Source organism: Rhinoderma darwinii, chromosome 4 (genome assembly GCF_050947455.1).
Source record: "Rhinoderma darwinii isolate aRhiDar2 chromosome 4, aRhiDar2.hap1, whole genome shotgun sequence".
In the NCBI taxonomy this organism is placed as follows: Eukaryota; Metazoa; Chordata; class Amphibia; order Anura; family Rhinodermatidae; genus Rhinoderma; species Rhinoderma darwinii.
This window is the reverse complement of record NC_134690.1, coordinates 220,974,365-220,993,460: the sequence shown is the minus strand read 5'-3', so window position 1 is coordinate 220,993,460 and position 19,096 is coordinate 220,974,365. Positions and strand designations below refer to the sequence as shown.

The window sequence follows — 19,096 nt, the reverse complement described above, 5'->3', positions numbered from 1 at the left end:
CTTTAATAAATACTCAACATACTCAACAATTGAGGCTTTACAGTTATTTTTAAGTCTCTACATTTGTTATTCTATTACTTCTAAGGCCCCATGCACATGACCGTTCCCGCAATCATGGGCGGCGATTGTGGGCACGGCCGACTGCCATCCGCATTTTCGGCCCGTGCTCCCATACAAAGTATGGGAGCACGGCCCGCAAAATGCAAAAGAACGGACATGTTCCAAAATTTCTACGGCACGGACACCCACCCGTAGCGCTACGGAAAGGTGTCCGCGTTCAATGAAAGTGAATGGGTCAATTTTTGCGGACCACAATTGCGGTCCGCAAAAATTGAGGTTTTTTACGGTCGTGTGCATGGGGCCTTAAAGAGTACTTGTCATGTACAGGGTGGGCCATTTATATGGATACACCAGAATAAAATGGGAATGGTTGGTGATATTAACTTCCTGTTTGTGGCACATTAGTATATGGGAGGGGGGAAACTTTTCAAGCTTGGTGTTGACCATGGCGGCCATTTTGGAGTCGGCCATTTTGTATCCAACTTTAGTTTTTTCAATGGGAAGAGGGTCATGTGACACATCAAACTTATCGAGAAGTTCACAAGAAAAACAATGGTGTGCTTGGTTTTAACGTTACTTTATTCTTTCATGAGTTATTTACAAGTTTCTGACCACTTATAAAATGTGTTCAAAGTGCTGCCCATTGTGTTGGATTGTCAATGCAACCCTCTTCTCCCACTCTTCACACACTGATAGCAACACCGCAGAAGAAATGCTAGCACAGGCTTCCAGTATCCATAGTTTCAGTTGCTGCACATCTCGTATCTTCACAGCATAGACAATTGCCTTCAGATGACCCCAAAGATAAAAGTCTAAGGGGGTCAGATCGGGAAAGCTAGGGGCCATTCAACTGGCCCACAACGACCAATCCACTTTCCAGGAAACTGTTCATCTAGGAATGCTCAGACCTGACACCCATAATGTGGTGGTGCACCATCTTGCTGGAAAAACTCAGGGAACGTGCCAGCTTTAGTGCATAAAGAGGGAAACACATCATCATGTAGCAATTTCAGATATCCCGTGGCCTTGAGGTTTTCATTGATTGTCTATGCTGTGAAGATACGAGAGGTGCAGCAACTGAAACTACGGATACTGGAAGCCTGTGCTAGCATTTCTTCTGCGGTGTTTCTTTCAGTGTGTGAAGAGGGTTGCATTGACAATCCAACACAATGGGCAGCACTTTGAACACATTTTATAAGTGGTCAGAAAGTTTTAAATAACTCATGAAACAATAAAGTAACGTTAAAACCAAGTATACCATTGTTTTTCTTGTGAAATTCTCGATAAGTTTGATGTGTCACATGACCCTCTTCCCATTGAAAAAACTAAAGTTGGATACAAAATGGCCGCCATGGTCAACACCCAGCTTGAAAAGTTTCCCCCCTCCCATATACTAATGTGCCACAAACAGGAAGTTAATATCACCAACCATTCCCATTTTATTTAGGTGTATCCATATAAATGGCCCACCCTGTACATTGGGCAGCATATTGTAGTGTTAGACACGCTGTTTTCAGTGTATTCATGAGCTGCCGCTAGCTCCGTCCACTCCTCGCTGATTGACAGATTGCATTCAATGCACAGTAATAGGGAGAGACGTGTCAATCAGCAGAGAGCAGGTGAAGAAATTGACAGCTTATGAGTTCAACAACTCCTCTCTGGTGGCACTGCCCGGAAGTTCTGAAAAAACTGTCACTTTAGCAAATAAGTGACAGACCGCTGAATGAGCTTGTCTGTCACCACATTATGGTGCCCTTAGTGAGGGCAGCCTAATGCACATGACATGTTCTCCTTAACAGTGTTTAAAGGGAATGTATCCTGTATTTAATTTTAGTTTGATTAATTAGATGTAAGTACTGTATATAGAAGATAAATAATGTTTGTTCTTTTTTTAAATGTTCTAGTTTATTTTTAATTTATGAAACCCTGACTTAAGTGCCATATTGAAGACAGACCCTTCTTACCTGTATTGTGAGTATAGACAGTGCAACAGGGTCTGTGTGCTTTATAGCAGCTGCAATGGATGGGAGTTAATTTGAAAATCTCAGACTATTACAGTCCCCAGAATGTTATGGAGTACAGCCCCCTCCCCCAGAGACCAGGGAGATACATACAGAGCCTTATCTGTGTATGTAGTGTATGGTGTTGCTATCAACATTATTCCCCAGCAGTGGTTAACTGTCCCACCTTCTAATGATATTGAAGTGACTGCACATTCTGTTCTAATCTATACTGCAAAGCTATCAAGTGAGCTTAAAAAATCAAGACGTGTCAGCCTATTGTAACTGCTGTAGTGTCCAGTGTGAAAACTAGAATATTTCAAGATTTTTTGTATGTGGATAGTCACACAAATTAATAGATAAAATATAAAAAAATATATTAAAAACATTACTTTTATCATAGAAACCTTATTTAACTAATGTCATTTTCTGGTGATCCATTCTGCCTAAGTTCAGATCAGGTTACTTTGTTCATCCTCAGCAGTGTACTAGTTTTAAAGGTAATATGACATCAGAAAAATTATTGAAATATTCCAGTTTTCACACTGGCCACTAGAGCAGTCACAGTAGGCTGATGTTTCCCGACTTCTGTAGCTTAATTGTCAGGTTTGCTGTATATACAGGCACAGGATGGGGAAATTCATCTCATTTTTCTTAGAAGGTGGGAAAGTTAATGACCGTTTTATTGTAAACCTAGCGAATGCAGCACAGCATCACTATACACACACAGATAAAGCTCTGTATTCAGCTCCCCTGTCACTCCCCTGACTCTGGGGAGGGGGCTGTACTCCATCCCTTCCTGGAGACTGCAATAATCTATGACATTTTACTGTTATTTGACTCCCATTTATTCCACTGCCATGAAGGGTCTGTCTCCAATATGGCCACCCAAAGGGAAAGTTTTAGAAATAAAAACTTAATTGCTACAACAATTAACAAAAAAGACCAAACATTATGAATTGTCTATATACTTAAATCTAATTAATAAAACTAAAATTAAACATGACACATTCCCTTTATGGGATATTCGGGGCATATTGACATACACGTACCTCACAACATTTATAACATTTAACAGAAAGGCAGTAAGAACACATAGATCAGTTCTGAGATTAATTGTAAACGGATTAAGAGGAATAATTTGTGATTCAATGACTTCAGCTTAATTAGACATCCTTCATAGTAACGTGAGAAACTGTCCTTACACACTCCAGTCTTGGAAAGTGTGTAACTATAGGGGATGTCTGACATAATGACTTTTATTCAGTATTTAATCGTTGTAAAACTAAAAATGCATATTTTCCTATTAACAGAGTTGTAGAGTTGACAGGGGATGTCACTCCTGATATGAGAGCCATTGCGGAAGCTGACCTTATTGTCACTACCCCAGAAAAGTGGGACGGTATCAGCAGGAGTTGGCAAAACAGGAGTTATGTACAAAAGGTTTCCATTTTAATCATTGATGAAATCCATTTGCTTGGTGAGTAGTGCTTTTGATGAACACTAACTTTTCAAACAACTTATGTTAATCTAATAGAATACCTGATATATGAACTTAGTTATTTTATCCTTGCAAATTCTGTGTGAAGTTACCGGCACTAGGTCACTCCCTTCCTGTAATCTGCTGTCCGCCCCTGTTGTCAAGCAAAATCGGTTCCTAGTTCCATACAAGAAGTGGGGAGAGGGTATCTCTTCACTGCTTGCCAATAGAAGTCTATAAAGAGGGGAGGAAAAGCGAGGAGGGACCAGAAAGAGGAAACACCCAAACACACTGCCCATAGAAGTTTATTGAGAGGGGAGGGGTAGCAGAGTAAGAAAAACACAAACAGATTTGCTGTCACTTTCTGGTAAGTCATATAATGGCCAGAAATTTTGTTATTCCTCATGTACACACATATGAGAGATTATTCTGAAAAGTTAGATACACTTTAAACATTACAACAGGGCATAACTATGTATTTATATTATATAATAGCATGTCTTTTTATTATTAGGGGATGAGAGAGGACCAGTACTGGAAGTCATTGTGTCTCGGACAAACTTCATTTCCTCACATACAGAGAAGACCGTGCGAGTTGTTGGTTTATCAACTGCACTAGCAAATGCTAGAGACCTTGCAGATTGGCTGGGCATTGGTCAGGTTGGTAAAAATTTATTTAAAAACAAAAGCATATTGCATCATGCTCAGTAATTCCCCATTGAATGTGAAACAACAAAAATTAAGTAATTGCAATATTGTACAATATAGAAGGGAGTAAAAGTTAATGATTAACAATCCTACATATGTTTTACTATTACACCCTATTTCTCCTTTAAGCCCAACCAACTTTTACATGTACATTTTTAGGTGTGTGTTTTAGAGCAGATGCCAGCAGCACCACAAACTTTCAGGAGGGCATGGCTTTGTCCTGCAGCTTCTCTCTGGAGCTACAGGTCCAATTTTATATTCCGGCACATATAATTACATGCCATATAACTGATAAATGGAACATAGCTGCAGAACAAAACGTTTATTTTCTGAAACATCAACCTACACTTGAGAGAGTAATTGAAGTAGTAGAAAGAATCCAGTAACGTATATCTTGGATATATACACAGGCTTTTCAGGCAGATTCTGATGACATCATCTGTGCAGTTACTGGACCTGTGTGTAAGCGTCCTGCAGGGGATTGTGGGAGGAGCAACAATTACTTATTTTTAATAATACATTTTATTCAAGACTATTGATGTTGTTGTACACTTTATTTACTTACTAGGTTAACTTTAAAGAAAATGTAAAGTTGAATCATGTATATAGCACATAGTTCTATTAACAGATTGTATTTCCTTATTGCAGATGGGGTTGTTTAACTTTCGTCCATCTGTGCGACCGGTTCCTTTGGAGGTCCACATTCAGGGTTTCCCTGGGCAACACTATTGCCCTCGTATGGCCAGCATGAACAAACCTTCATTTCAAGGTAAGTGCCCAAACAATAAAATAATGGTGTCAACATTGCAATAGTGCACTCATCAGTGGCGGACATACCATTGGTGCAAGCTGTGCAGCTGCACATGGACCTAGTAGGTAAGGGGGCCCTGTGCCACCTTATAATAAGCTAATAGCTTCCAACTGTCTTTGGCTCACAATTACTGGTGGATTGTTAGAGAAACAGATGGGGTGCTCCAAGATGAGATATTAGAGAGCATGGGGCCCATATACTGCTCTTGGGCCCACTGTTGTCTGTGTTCGCCCCTGACACTCATCTAGTAAGTATGATATTCATGTGGGACGTCCTTGCAAGAAAAGTTATCTTTATCAAGAGTGGAAGCTGTACATTTGTACTATAAGCGAGCTTCAGTTTCCAGACATAGACTTATAAACACAGAAAAAAGATATTCACTTACTGAACTTTTAACACTTGCAGTCACATTGCAAAAAATATTACAAAATACTTGATATAATCACGACGCGTGAATAGACCCTACGGCCCTGTTCAGACGGCGTGTATTTGATGTGTATTTTGTGGGTTTTATCCGCCGAAATACGCGTCTAAAAACGAATCATTAAGCTTCCCATTTAAATCAATGGGAAACTGCACAGTTGGTACATATAACACGTTTTTTACGCAAGGGTGTTTAAAAGTATGTGTCGTCTAAAAGGAAGCATCAGGTCAAATCTTTGACGTGTAAAACGCGCCAAATGTTCCCATAGTAAATGGAAGTCCTAATTGTGCGCAAAAAAAGTCTTAACAGCGTGCACAAAAAGCGTAAAAAACACGTGGAAAACTTGTCAAATACATCTGTATTTTAAAAAATGCTTCACAAGAAACGCTAGCGTATTTGGCACGTTTACAAGTCGGTTTTTTTTCGTGCCGTGTGTACATTCCCGAATAAGACTTGTAGCAATGGTTAGTAGTTATACAGGTTCCAGGAAAACAAAAACTTTACCAGTCCATCTATGGCTAAAATAATTCTATTTATTAAAAAACACTTGACAAGTCGTAGAAACATGCAGTACCTACAACTGAATCCTGATCCTAGCAGTCATTCGATTCCTCACATAAGACAGAAATACTAATATTTCACAATGTGCTATCTGTGGTCATTTATAAGACTGCAGGTCGACCTAATGGGCTGTCATAACCCATGTGATGGTGCACAAAAAGTAGCAACGAACAACAAATTCAGCTCCGATTCCTCTGTAGACTCTAGGACTAGTAGAGTGAATTAGTGAATGTTGCATAAAACGACATTATTATGATTAGATAGCTATTATCATGTATTTATAGACCAGCAACATATTCCGCCACACTGCACAATGGCAATTTGTGTGCACTGGACAGTAATAAAAATGTGCCTAGAATGTGATGTGCGTTAAATGCTTTAACCACAGATGAATTGGTTCCTGTTTGGGTATTTGGGTAGTATTTATGATATCTCATTCTTAGAAATCAAATTTACATCATGGCCTGTAGTGCCGTGTAAAATGACTGTTTAGCTTTTCTAATTAGCCTTGTGACAGAGCCAAAGTATTGATGGCAATTTTAGACTGGTCCTGACTATTCCAGTTATTTATAGGCTGCAGAAACGCTATGTAAAAACCACTAATGAACAATAAATCAGGCTCTTGCTGTTTAATCGCACCTGTTCTTGGGAGAAAAAGAAGCCATTACATCTCGTGTCTCCAGATTCTTCCAGGCTGTATGTGTATATAATGATGATGTATTCCTGCCATCTCCGCGGACTCATTTGTAGCATAAACTGGCAATCTCCTATAATTCAGAAGCTGTAATCTTTGTATTAGACACTTTCTGATTAGTTACCCTGAAACGGCCTTATTATATGGCTAGTCTATTTCATTATTGACTTTCCCTTGGGCGCAACACAAGTATTTACTCTCTAAATGGTGGGATTTTTTTACCCCATGTTATTCAGTGTCTAGAGACAAGCATGCATTAGCTGTAAAAAATGGCAAATCCATTCATGTGTCTAGTTATATAAGTATCATAGGAATTTTCTGAGAGCCACCTTCATAGAACCATAAACTAGAAGGTCCTGAACAATGCCCAGTACAGATCAATATTAGGCTCTAATCACACTGTGTTTTCAATGTACATTTGGCTTATGTGCTGGGTCACATTCACCTGGTGGATTCCTAAACACAGATGTACTTTTGGCATTTGTCAGTATACCTTTATTCAACTGTATGGAATAGTGTAGTCAACGATACTATTGCACACAGAGGAATCCAGTAGTAAAAGGTATACTGCATCGTATATGTTTTTTTTAAAAGAATATGGTAGCCATTGGTCAACATATGCCACTGTATACTTATACAGTGGCATACGAAAAGCCTTAGACGCATACGTCCAACATACACTGTAAAAGTAGTGTGACTAGACCCTTAATTCTCCCTTATGTCAAGTAACCACAAGCAGTTCCAGTCTCTATTGATAGTGCGTTACTAATTCACGACGAAAACTTCAAAACTACTTTGTGGTTCAGTTATTTCCCCATTTACGTTAAAAGGCTAGATAGGGCATACTTCTCATTTAAACACTGCATCCGAAAGTCCGTGGAGCGTATGAATGGGAATTCTCCATTCATATTTATGGGTTGCGTTAATCTGGTTCTACACCATAAATGACAAGTTTGAAAGTGAAATTACTCAAATTACTCAAATTACAGTAGTTTGGTCGTAACAAATTTATTCTTTACTAGCACCATTTTTGCAGAATATTGCACATGTAAAGTACATTTACCCTCTTGATAAGTTTGTCACTAGTGTGTGAACATGCATGACTCTCACTTTCGTAAAGTGTCACTCTAGTTACACTATAAATAAACATGTCCCGTGATCCTTTTATAAAGATTTAGAGCAGTTTCCAGACAACAGACCCTTATGTTAATAACCGATCACCCGGTATCCTGCGGATGAAACCCCTACTATTTAAAGAATCCCATTTACCTTTTTTTAGTGTAGAGAGTAATCTACATTTAATTGAATAAGTGCCACAGAAGCATTTGTGTTATGGAAAACTATTAAAGCGTGCATTATTAGGCCGGGTTTCCACGGGTCGGATACGCTGCGTAAAAACGGTGTTTCATCTGCATCTTAGTCTAAAAACGCTGAAGTAAGATGTGCCTCTTTATAACTTAGGTGCATCTCTGGCCATCCGTGCAGCAAAAAAATCCTATCTACCCCATCTAGACGCTAACATAGATTTGTGCTATTATTTACGCCACCCCCTCCCACTAAGCCCTGCCCACTTATAAAAAAAACCTGGGGGCGGCGTAAGAATTAAAAAGTCACTAAATTTTTGTGCAAAAATCAAGTATTTGCACAAATTGCGAAAACTGTCGTAGAGTATTTAATAAATGACACCCATAACGTACAGAAAAATGGAACTGTCAGGATCCAGTTATTTAACAGGACAGAAAATAAAACGGTCTCTGTTCGTCTGTCCTGTTGAAAAAATAAAAACGTGTCCTGGCGTAAACTTGTGAAATGCAAACAAACGGACGCTTTTAACTTTGATGGAAGCCCCATTATAAACCTATGGATCCAAAACCGGATATGTTTGAAAAGGGAAAAAACAAAACACAAACTTATGTATGAACATAAATTCTCAAACGTGATGTGAAAGAGCCCTAAATAAGCCCCTTAGACTGTCTAAAATCTTTAGTGTATGGTAAACTATAGACTTGATGTTAAGGCAGGAAAATGTTGAAGCCAAGTATTACACAACGGTGTTGCTGTTTTATTGTTACAGCTATAAGAAGTCACTCCCCTGCAAAGCCTGTACTCATCTTTGTGTCATCCAGACGTCAAACCCGTCTCACTGCTTTCGATTTGATTGCTTTCCTAGCAACTGAAAGTGACCCCAAACAGTGGCTGAATATGGATGAGCGGGAGGTATGTATTCATGATTTCATGTTCAAATATATTGCAGTATTGCTTGAGTATTTCCACAAGTTGTCTTTTCATTGTGGGGTGAGGAGCGAACACATAGTTAAGTTATAATAAAAAAAATGCGATTGTCATTATCAATGAGCAAAAGTGGAGGTGACTATTTTTCTTACTAATATTCATATGGCAAAGCACTCCATGTAAGGGTTGGGGCTGCTAATTAACTACAGTAATATGTACAATTGGCAGAAGGCACAAACAACCCTCCACTAATCCCTGATATAACGTAACTTTTATTAAGATTATTAATAAATTCAACATAAATTGTGAGTAATTCTTTGTACTATAGTGTGTGACAGGGCCTGTAGATGTTAGTGACCGTCACCGGGCCAACACTGTGGTGCCAATAGATTTGTGGTAGGGCTAAACTAGGGAGCGGAGTCCTAAAGGGGTTTTCCACCTTCTGACAACTGATGACCTATCCACCGGATAGATCATCAGCATATCATCCGTGCGGGTCTGACACTCGGACCCCACACCGTTAAGCCACTCCGGTGGCCTGCGGGCACCGAATGGTGTGACACATAATGCTATAAAATAAAAACCTAAAAATAGAGTCAAAACCATGATTATACTGATAAAATATATAATTTTATTGGTACAAAATATTAAAAACACACACATTAAAATCAAAGATGATTACCACAGTGTGAAGCAATTGAGGCCAGACAGTTGTCAATAGTTGGATAATAAATAAACATATATATATGTTTTGAAAGTATCAGGAGTAAGGCTTGGAATAACTGCAACCATGAAGTCACATTCAGTGCTCTACATAGTGTATAAAATATATATAAACCAAGGAGACATGTAATGTGTTCTAGATAATATGCAGAGTCCCAGGTCTGAGTAATCATTTGAGGGCAAAGATGCAGTCAGCAGCAGACAAAAACAAATGGTTACATACAAAGTATATGTGGATATATAGTATAAGCAACTTACCCATAGATTTGTGCGGTCTGGCGTCACACCCGACGTACGTTTCGTCTGAGAGCCTTCGTCTGGGGGTCCCGGAAACAGTTGGCTCTGTACATAGAATAGCAGTCGTGCTGCGGAACTGCAGGTCTGCTCCTATTCACTTACACGGAGGCACGGGACCAGCTGATCTGTGTGGGGTTTGGGTGTCGGACCCCCACGGATCATGTACTGATGACCTAACCGTTGGATAGGTCATCAGTTGTCAGAAGGTGGAAAACCCCTTTAAGGACAGCTAGGTGTTCACCCTTTAACCTCTGTCCCGAGATGTGGAACACTAGAAACCACACTAGAAACCCCAGGTCGCTACCCCCAGAGTAGTCTCCATTTGCAACGGCCGATCTAGACAGGCATAAGGTTTGAACTAAGCGAATAGTAAGAGCAGGTAGCAGACGTTCACTTCTGGTTAGCAGAGTCAGAGGTCAGGGCAGGCGGGGCAACCGGACAAAGTGAAGAACAAGCAGGGTCAGTAACAGAAACAAAAAAAAAAACACAGGAGAGTACTACTAGCAAACTAGAGTATAGAATCTAATTGCTCACGCCTAGAGCAATGGGGAAGGATACCTTACGTATCTGGGAAATCTGGGTGAATTACCGCATGCTGGCCCTTTAAAAAAGAGAGTGTCAGCTCGTGTCTCACAGAGAAACTAAAATAAAGCAGTGGAGAGGAAGGCCGCAGGCAGTGTAGACCGGGGCAGAGGGGCGCCGCCGACAGGCAACCAGAAGACGCCGGGGACCGTTAAGTACATTGAGGCGGAAGCAGAATGCAGCAGCAAAAGATGACATAATGCAATGTAAAAACACTACAAACCTTGTGCTACCCTATGTATCAATCTTGAAAATAGATACTGAACTGTTGTTCTTTCTCATGCAACAGTATAACCACTTTTGTTAATTTAACGTAATTTTGACCACTGCACTCCTGGTTTGATTCACATTGTCAGAGATACACCATTTAGTTTATATCTACAGAAATATATCATAATCTGTTGCTACTGGTTAGCAATTTTGAAAGGGGCATAAACTGTGTCCAGACAATCTGCCTAAATCTTTAGGAATTTACACTGATTGTAGCTAATTTACAATGATACCATGTATCTCTCCGACAGGTTTTGCTACATCTGTAGCATCTTCAGGGGAGTGGGACACTTAGCTCCTCAGGCTGCGTTTACACTACTTATAATCCTGGACTATGACCTCATCATTATACGCTGAATCCAATTGGAACCCGGGATAGTGTAAGACTAGTTTCAAATTGCGCTTTTGTTAGGCCCCCGGCTGCCATAGAAACCATTGACGCCCCGCGATTGCATCGCGGGATGCCAGTGGGGTGGGAGAGGGAGCCCCCTCCAAAAACACTTAGATGTGGCGCTCGTTATTGAGCGCCGCATCTGAGGGGTTAAATATGATCGGAGACGACTGCTAGTGGTCTCCAATCATTGCCCTGAAGCCCGAGGCTGTTTACAACAGCCCGGATTTCAGGAGCTCCCCGCCTGACGGCCGCCGTAAAAAGGCTATACAGTGGTCGTTAAGGGGTTGAATTAACTCCTTAACGCCGAAGGACGGATATATCCGTCCTCAGCAGCTGCTAGTTCGCGCAGGAGGACGGATATATCCGTCCTGTGATCGCGCGGGTACTGACAGCGTACCCATGCGATCAGCGGCAGGAGCACGGCTGTTATACTCAGCCTGGCTCCTGCTGCAACTGCCGGAATCGAAGCACGCTCCGATTCCGGCAGTTTAACCCATTAAATGCCGCTGTCAATAGTGACAGCGGCATCTAATGTGTTTGACAGAGGGAGGGAGCTCCCTCTGTCACCCGATCGGCGCCCCCGCAAACAAATCGGGGGTCGCCGTCGGGTTTCCATGACAGCCGGGGGTCTAACAAAGACCCCCAGGTCTGTCTTCAGCATCTGCCTGTTAGGCGATGCCAGAGGCATGACCTAATAGGTTGCCTGTCAGTTTTACACTGACAGGCAATAATGCTTCGGTATACTAAGTATACCAAAGCATTATATATGCGATCAACAGATCGCATAGTGAAGTCCCCTGATGGGACTTAAAAAAAAAATGACAATCAGTTAAATAAAGTTTGTGAAAAAAAAAAAAAAAAAAATTACAGTCAAAGTCAAATAAAACTACTTTTTTGGCCCAAAAAGTGGTTTTATTTAGTAAAACTGTCAAAACAAATCACACATACACATATATGGTATCCCCGCGATCGTAACAACTTGACCAATAAAATGAACACATTAATTAAACCGCCGGATGAACGGCGTCCAAAGAAAACGCAAAAAACAACGGCAAAATTCTCTCTTTTCTCCCATTCCCCCCCAAAAAAATAAAATAAAAGTTAATCTATAAGTCCTATGTACCCCAAAATAGTACTAATGAAAACTACACATTGTCCCGCAAAAATCAAGCCCACATACGGCCACATTGACGGAAAAATAAAAACGTTACGGCTCTTGGAATGCGGCGATGCAAAAACAAGTAATTTTTTTCTAAAAGGGTTTTTATTGTGCAAACGTAGAAAAAACATATAAAACCTTTACATATTTGGTATCCCCGTAATCGTGCCGACCCATAGAATAAAGTTAACATGTTATTTACGCTGCATAGTAAACGGCGTAAATTTATAACGTGAAAATTAATGCTGGAATAGCTGCTTATTTTCAATTCTCTCCTAAAATAAAGTTAATAAAAGTTAATCAATACATTATAAGCATCTAAAAATGGTACAATTACAAAATACAACTCGTCCCGCAAAAAACAAGCCCTTATACGGCTATGTCGACGGAATAAAAAAAAAGTTACGACTCTTGGAATGCGACCGTGAAAAAACAAGAAATAATCCTTGGTCATTAACGTGCAAAATGGCCCGGTCATTAAGGGGTTAATAAAAAATAAAAAAAACGTTTCCGTTTTTTTTTATATATAATAATGTAAACAATAATAAATAAACCTAATTGGTATTGTTGCGCCTGTAATTTTCCAAACTATTAACCCCTTCGCGCTTTGGACACTTTTGACCATCCTGACACTTTATGTGGTAATAACTTCGGAATGCTTTTACCCATCAAAGCGATTCTGAGATTCTTTTCTCGTGACACATTGTACTTTGTTACTGGCAAAATGTGCTCGTTACATTCAGTATTTCATTTACAAAATTTAGCGAAAAATTGCAAAAATTAGCATTTTTAAAAATGTTAATGTACCTGCTTGTAAGACAGGCTAATTAACATCCCCCATATGTCTACTTTAGATTGGCATATTTTTTTGAACATCCTTTTATTTTTGTAGGACGTTACAAGGCTTAGAACTTTAGCAGCAATTTCTCACATTTTCAAGAAAAGTTGTGAAGTGGCTTTGAGGGCCTTTTATATTAGAAACCTCCAATAAGTCACCCCATTTTAAAAACTTCACCCCTCAAAGTATTCAAAACAGCATTTAGAAAGTTTCTTAACCCTTTAGACGTTTCACAGGAATTAAGGCAAAGTAGAGGTGAAATTTACAAATTTCATTTTTTTTTGCAGAAATTCATTTTTAATAAAAAAAATTTGTACCACAGAATTTCAACTCCAATATTTATTGCTCAGGTTCTGCAGTTTTAGTAAATATCCAACATGTGGCCGCTTATGGACTGAAGCACAGGCCTCAGAAGCAAAGGAGTACCTAGTGGTTTTTGGGCCTCATTTTTATTAGAATATTTTTGAAGGGCTCTTGCGGTGCCAAAACAGTGGAAATCCCCCAAAAGTGACCCCATTTGGGAAACTACACCCCTTAAGGAAATTATCTAGGGGTATAGTGAGCATTTTGACCCCACGGGTTTGTTGCAGAAATTGTTGGAAATAGGCCCTGAAAATTAAAATCTAAATTTTTCCAAAGACAATGTAGATTTACCAATTTTTTTCTAATTTCCACAAGGACTAACGGGGAAAAAGCACTGCAAAATTTGTAAAGCAATTTCTCCAGAGTAAAACAATACCTCACATGTGGTCATAAAAGGCTGTTTGGACACACGGCAGGGCTTAGAACGGAAAGAGCGCCATTTGGCTTTTGGAGCTCAAATTTGGCTGGAATGGTTTGCGTAGGCCATGTCGCATTTGCAAAGCCCCTGAGTGCCAAAACAGTGAAAACGCCCAAAAAGTGACTCCATTTAGGAAACTACACCCCTCGAAGAATTAATCTATGAGTGTAGTGAGCATTTTGACCCCACAGGTGTTTCATAGTTCTAATTAGAATTGGGCAGTGGAAATAAAAACAATCCTTTTTCTTCATTAAGACGTAGCTTTATTTTAAAATTTTTCATTTACTCAACAAATAAATGAAAAAAATAACCCCAACATTTGTAAGGCAATTTCTCCTGAGTATGGCAATAGCCCATATGTGGTCATAACCTGCTGTTTGGGCACACGGTAGGTCTCAGAAGTGAAGAAGCGCCATTTGGCTTTTGGAGTACAGATTTTGCTGGATTGGTTTCTGGTTACTATATCGCATTTGCAAACCCCTGGGGGACCAAAACAGTGGAAAGCCCAGAAGTGACCCCATTTTGGAAACTACACCCCTCAAGGTATTCACCTAGGTTTGTAGTGAGCATGTTAACCCCGCAGCTTTTCCTCAGGTGTTTTTCAGAAATTAGTGTGCAGAGTGAAAATGGGATTTTTTTTTCATAGATTTGCCAATATGTGGTGCCCAGCTTGTGCTACTATGAATGCTATTTATCCCTCATGGTGAACAGCGTAAAAACAAAAAGCCAGAATTGCTGTTTTTTTAGTCCTTGTAACCTCAAAATTGTATAAAAAAAAACTACAGCTCGCCCCGCAAAAAAAAAACCCTCACACAGCTCCATCAGCGGGAAAATAAAAAATATTATCTTTCTCAGAATGTGGCGACGCAAAACAAATTTTTCTTAATAAATAGTTTTTGTTTTATAAAAGTAGTAAACCCTGAAACAAACTATATAAATTTGCTATCGTTGTAATCTTACTGACCAACAAAATAAAGTTAACATGTCATTTTTACCGCAAAGCGGATTCTTTAAAAACAGTCTGAAGTGTTCACAGAGGATTTATAGACCAGCAATTTAAGAAAATATCTACAGTCAGAACGCTGCTATATCGCTTGTGGAACTACAAGGCTAACCACTACAGAGGAACACGCCGGTGGGAGCTGGAACTGTCTTTTTGCATACAGGCTGGGGGATAAGTGAACCCTCCGTGAACACTTTCAGAATGTCTCTCTAATAACTTTATAATTAATAACCTCCTAATGCAAAGACAGTAATGGGCTAGGTAATGTCCCTATGGAATAACCTCCCTTGTATAGTGCAAAGGCAACTCCATAATAGCCATATATACACACAAGAAACAGAGTATAGAGCCAGATATATATCAAAACGAATAACAAGTTTTATTAAATACATATAAGAACAACCATATTAAAAAGGTACATGATTGGAGAGACTATATAATGTAGACACAGAAAAACCAGGTTAACCAGGTATATAATATATTATAGTCCCTGTCTTGAGGGCATCTGAAAAGGGCAATGTATTATCATAAGTGACGCTAGTTATCTATGTGTAGACTATTATAGTTAGGGACATAAATATGTCCCTAAAATTAAAATTTTATATTGATCTATACTTACCTTGTGGTGTTGAGGATTTCACCTCTTTTTTTGCCTGCTCCGGTTGTTTTTGATTTTTTTAAAGAGCCGAGTTTTAGCTATATATGTTTGTTTAGATCCATGAAAGACTGTGAGGTAATAAGTACTGTTTTTAGGTGTCCAAACAGGTAGATCGTAAAACATAGGCATATATGCTTCTATCTTGTTGGGTAAACAATCTTTTTAAAAGTGTTGTCCGGTTCAACAACTCCTGGTAAAATAACTTATAAGGTAACACAGGGGATTCCCTCAATGATTCTGGAGGATCTAGTACCTAAGTAGGCAATTAGTAGATTAAGATCTGCTGTTGGATCTCTGATGAGTAGATCTATTAGTTCAATAATAAGGTCTCCATCCACAGTCCAAAAGTGTTAGGCCCCATGCACACGACAGCAAAAAACCTCGGTTTTTGCGGACCGCAATTGCGGTCCGCAAAAACGGAGCCATTCACTTTCATTGAACACTTGACACCTTTCCGTAGCACTACGGAAGGGTGTCAGTGCCGTGGAAATGTTCCGGGAATTATGGAACATGTCCGTTCTTTCGCATTTTGCGGGCCGTGCTCCCATACTTTGTATGGGAGCACGGCCCGAAAATGCGGCTGTCAGTCAGCGGCCGGCCGTGCCCGCAATCGCGAGCCGTGATTGCGAGCACCGTCGTGTGCATGGGGCCTTAGACTAATGCAATGGTGGCCTCTTTTTGTGTTTCTGTTTAGCAAACTTACTAAAATAGTATCCCCTTCTCCAATAAATTGATTCTGCTCACAGCAAATACGCTGTGTTTTTGTTTTATTTTTGAGAAAACATTTGAAGGCCTACAATTTCTGGTTGGAATATTTGTGTGTGAAAATATTGCTTTTCTCACCTTAAAGAGCCATAGAAATGTATCTAAAATGATCTTAAAATGATGAGTAACTTATATAAGTAGAGTTTGCAAACCTTCTGTATTATTACAGTAGATCTCACCAAGTTTGACTGTCCCTGATGTAGTGGATCGAGCATATCCAATTAAATCGGTGGATGGCCCATTGATTCCAGTGGGATGCAGTTTTTTGATTTAGGGGACAACGAGCTGATTTCAAGGGCTCACTGCATCTAGTTGTCAGTGGAAGGAGTTGCCCAATCTTTTAAAGGGCATCTGTCACCAGACGGAAGTCTTGTTAAGAAGCTCTAAAGCGCAGGACACTTGATTTCTTGTTCTATCGAGCTCAGCTGAATCCTTGCGACTGTTTACATCTGCCGAGCTCACGCAGTGGATATGAATGACTCAAGAGTGCTGACCATAGTTTCTACTTTGTATGCCATCTTGGTGCATGTTGTTGTCCAGGGTAACTTGTATTTGTTGAGCATCGCCTAGATGTCCAAACATCAAGGATTTTGTCTTGGAGACAGATGGCCTTTTTTGAATATGTTATCTCTGTTGTACATTGTTGTACCTTTCAGTTTTCCTCAGTAGTGGAGTGTAAAACAACATGAAATATTTGAGATGCTGTGCCTGTAGGACAAACCAATATGTACAGATGTACTAACACCACAAAAAATAAAAGAACCCGTGTGGCTTACTTGTTGGAACCGTTTTCAGGATGCCAGTGGGTGCAGCAATTGGCCTTCTTTCTGCATGGATGCCTCCTATGCTCAATAGAGAACAACTTCTTTCAGCTCAGATGTTTTATTAGACCAAACATGAAACACTTAAACCACCTTACATGTTAATAGCAAAGTGAGATCATCTACTTGTGGTTAGTTATATGTTACAGTCGTGTGTTGCTACTTGCTGTACTGGACCTTACAATAGGGATCGTTTTTACTGCTTACAGCCGGGCATGGGCAATCATTAGCATCAATGCTTTGCTATATTTCTGCTTATCTGCTCAGAAATGATGGATTTTGTATTCCATGGAGTGCTTTATTTACTTGACTGAATAGCTGTTTTCGTTTCTCTTGAATATTATGAGATTGGGCTTCTGGGCTTCATGTGAACACTGTCCTTTTGGGAAGGTATAAAAGTTATGTCCTTTTAAATACAGAAAGTATTTCAAACTGATATACATTTATATATGAATGAAAGCAGCATCTATGTATAAATGTACTAGAAATGTCAGTACCTTTTTCTACTATTCAGACTTTAAACTTCTGGTAATATATGGGTATGTTTCCTGCTTAGGGTAGGGGCAACTTGTTATTCCTCACTTTTCTAGTCTCCCCTGACCTTTCTGCTAACTGCAAAGAAGATAGATGTGCCCTTATCTTCAAGAGCATACTGCAGATGGATATGGACCAATTCTTCCAATATTTTCAGGGGGACATCATTAATGGGGGTCCACCCTCTATGATACTGTACATAGAGCCATTCTGTAAGAGCGACTCATGCTCTGCCAGACTCAGTCCGTCCATGCATAACATGGTTGGCTATTCATTTAAATGTCCACCATTTAACTCTACTTATACCTGTATGGGCTGCTGCAGGGGAATTGAGTAGCCAGATTCAGGTTCCAACGGTGATCACGACTGATCGCCAGGGTTAAGACAAGATGGACCTGATGAGACAACCCCTTTTAAAATGAAATTTGAGTGTTTCTGGAAAAGTTCTTAATTGATAAAGAAAATAAAAATACACCTTTATGTTTTATAACAGTTTTTCATAATTGTTTTTTATGCAGTGCTGTTAACAATAAGTCACCGGTTGCCAATAATGTCACATATCCAAGTGCTGATCTATCAGAGCAGCTTGCTTAATATATTAATTCTGTTTTATTGCCAGTGTTTGCATTTTGCAGTTAGCATGGAACGCCAACATGCCAGAGCTCTCATGAGAGCTGGGATTTTATGACAGAAAAGTGCCTCATAAAAAGTGAACACTTAATTATGAGAGAGAAGTTTTTACTTCATTTAACATCTGTAGCAGATGTGATGTTAGTAAATCTCCATGTTAAAGACTTGTGTTTCTTGGCACATCTCCCTTTCACTGGGCATTGCAGGCAATCAAGGGGCATTACGCCGTAGCATATGGTAAGAATCTGATGTGCCCTGAAATTAGAACACTAATAATTAGTGTTCTGAGAAAATAAAGAGAAAAACCAACAGCAGCAACCGTAGATCCGCTCCAAAAAAGCCTGTGCACTTAGCATCTTGAAACAATATATCACACTCAAGGGGACAGAACTGGGTTGCACAATCTGTTAGCTCATTCTTGTCCAATCTGGTCTTGTCTTTTCTTTTGGAGCCGGCATTGTCATCACTGTGCTGAATTATACCCTGCCTCGACACAGGGTAATGTATCTGCTCAGATGGAATCCCACCCTTTACAAAGGCTTTTTTTCGGCACCAATAAATTTTCACACATTGAAAAGCAGGTATCCGAACCATACGCATGTAGTTCAACGTCTTACACATGCTCCAAGGAGGGGGATTACTACTAACCTGCTTTGAAGATGATTAGATTT

General features: G+C 39.7%; 1 protein-coding gene across 4 annotated transcripts in view; it reads left to right on the top strand.

The window, feature by feature from the left end:
• The window catches only part of ASCC3 (activating signal cointegrator 1 complex subunit 3), a 630,293-nt gene that overhangs the window by 493,119 nt on the left and 118,078 nt on the right, over positions 1-19,096 (top strand). For all 4 annotated transcript variants that reach the window (XM_075862208.1, XM_075862206.1, XM_075862205.1 and 1 more), the window contains 4 exons: positions 3,374-3,540; positions 4,055-4,200; positions 4,897-5,017; positions 8,813-8,955. In XM_075862208.1, the coding sequence (XP_075718323.1) occupies positions 3,374-3,540; positions 4,055-4,200; positions 4,897-5,017; positions 8,813-8,955 (577 nt within the window). The remainder of the gene's footprint in view (positions 1-3,373; positions 3,541-4,054; positions 4,201-4,896; positions 5,018-8,812; positions 8,956-19,096) is intronic.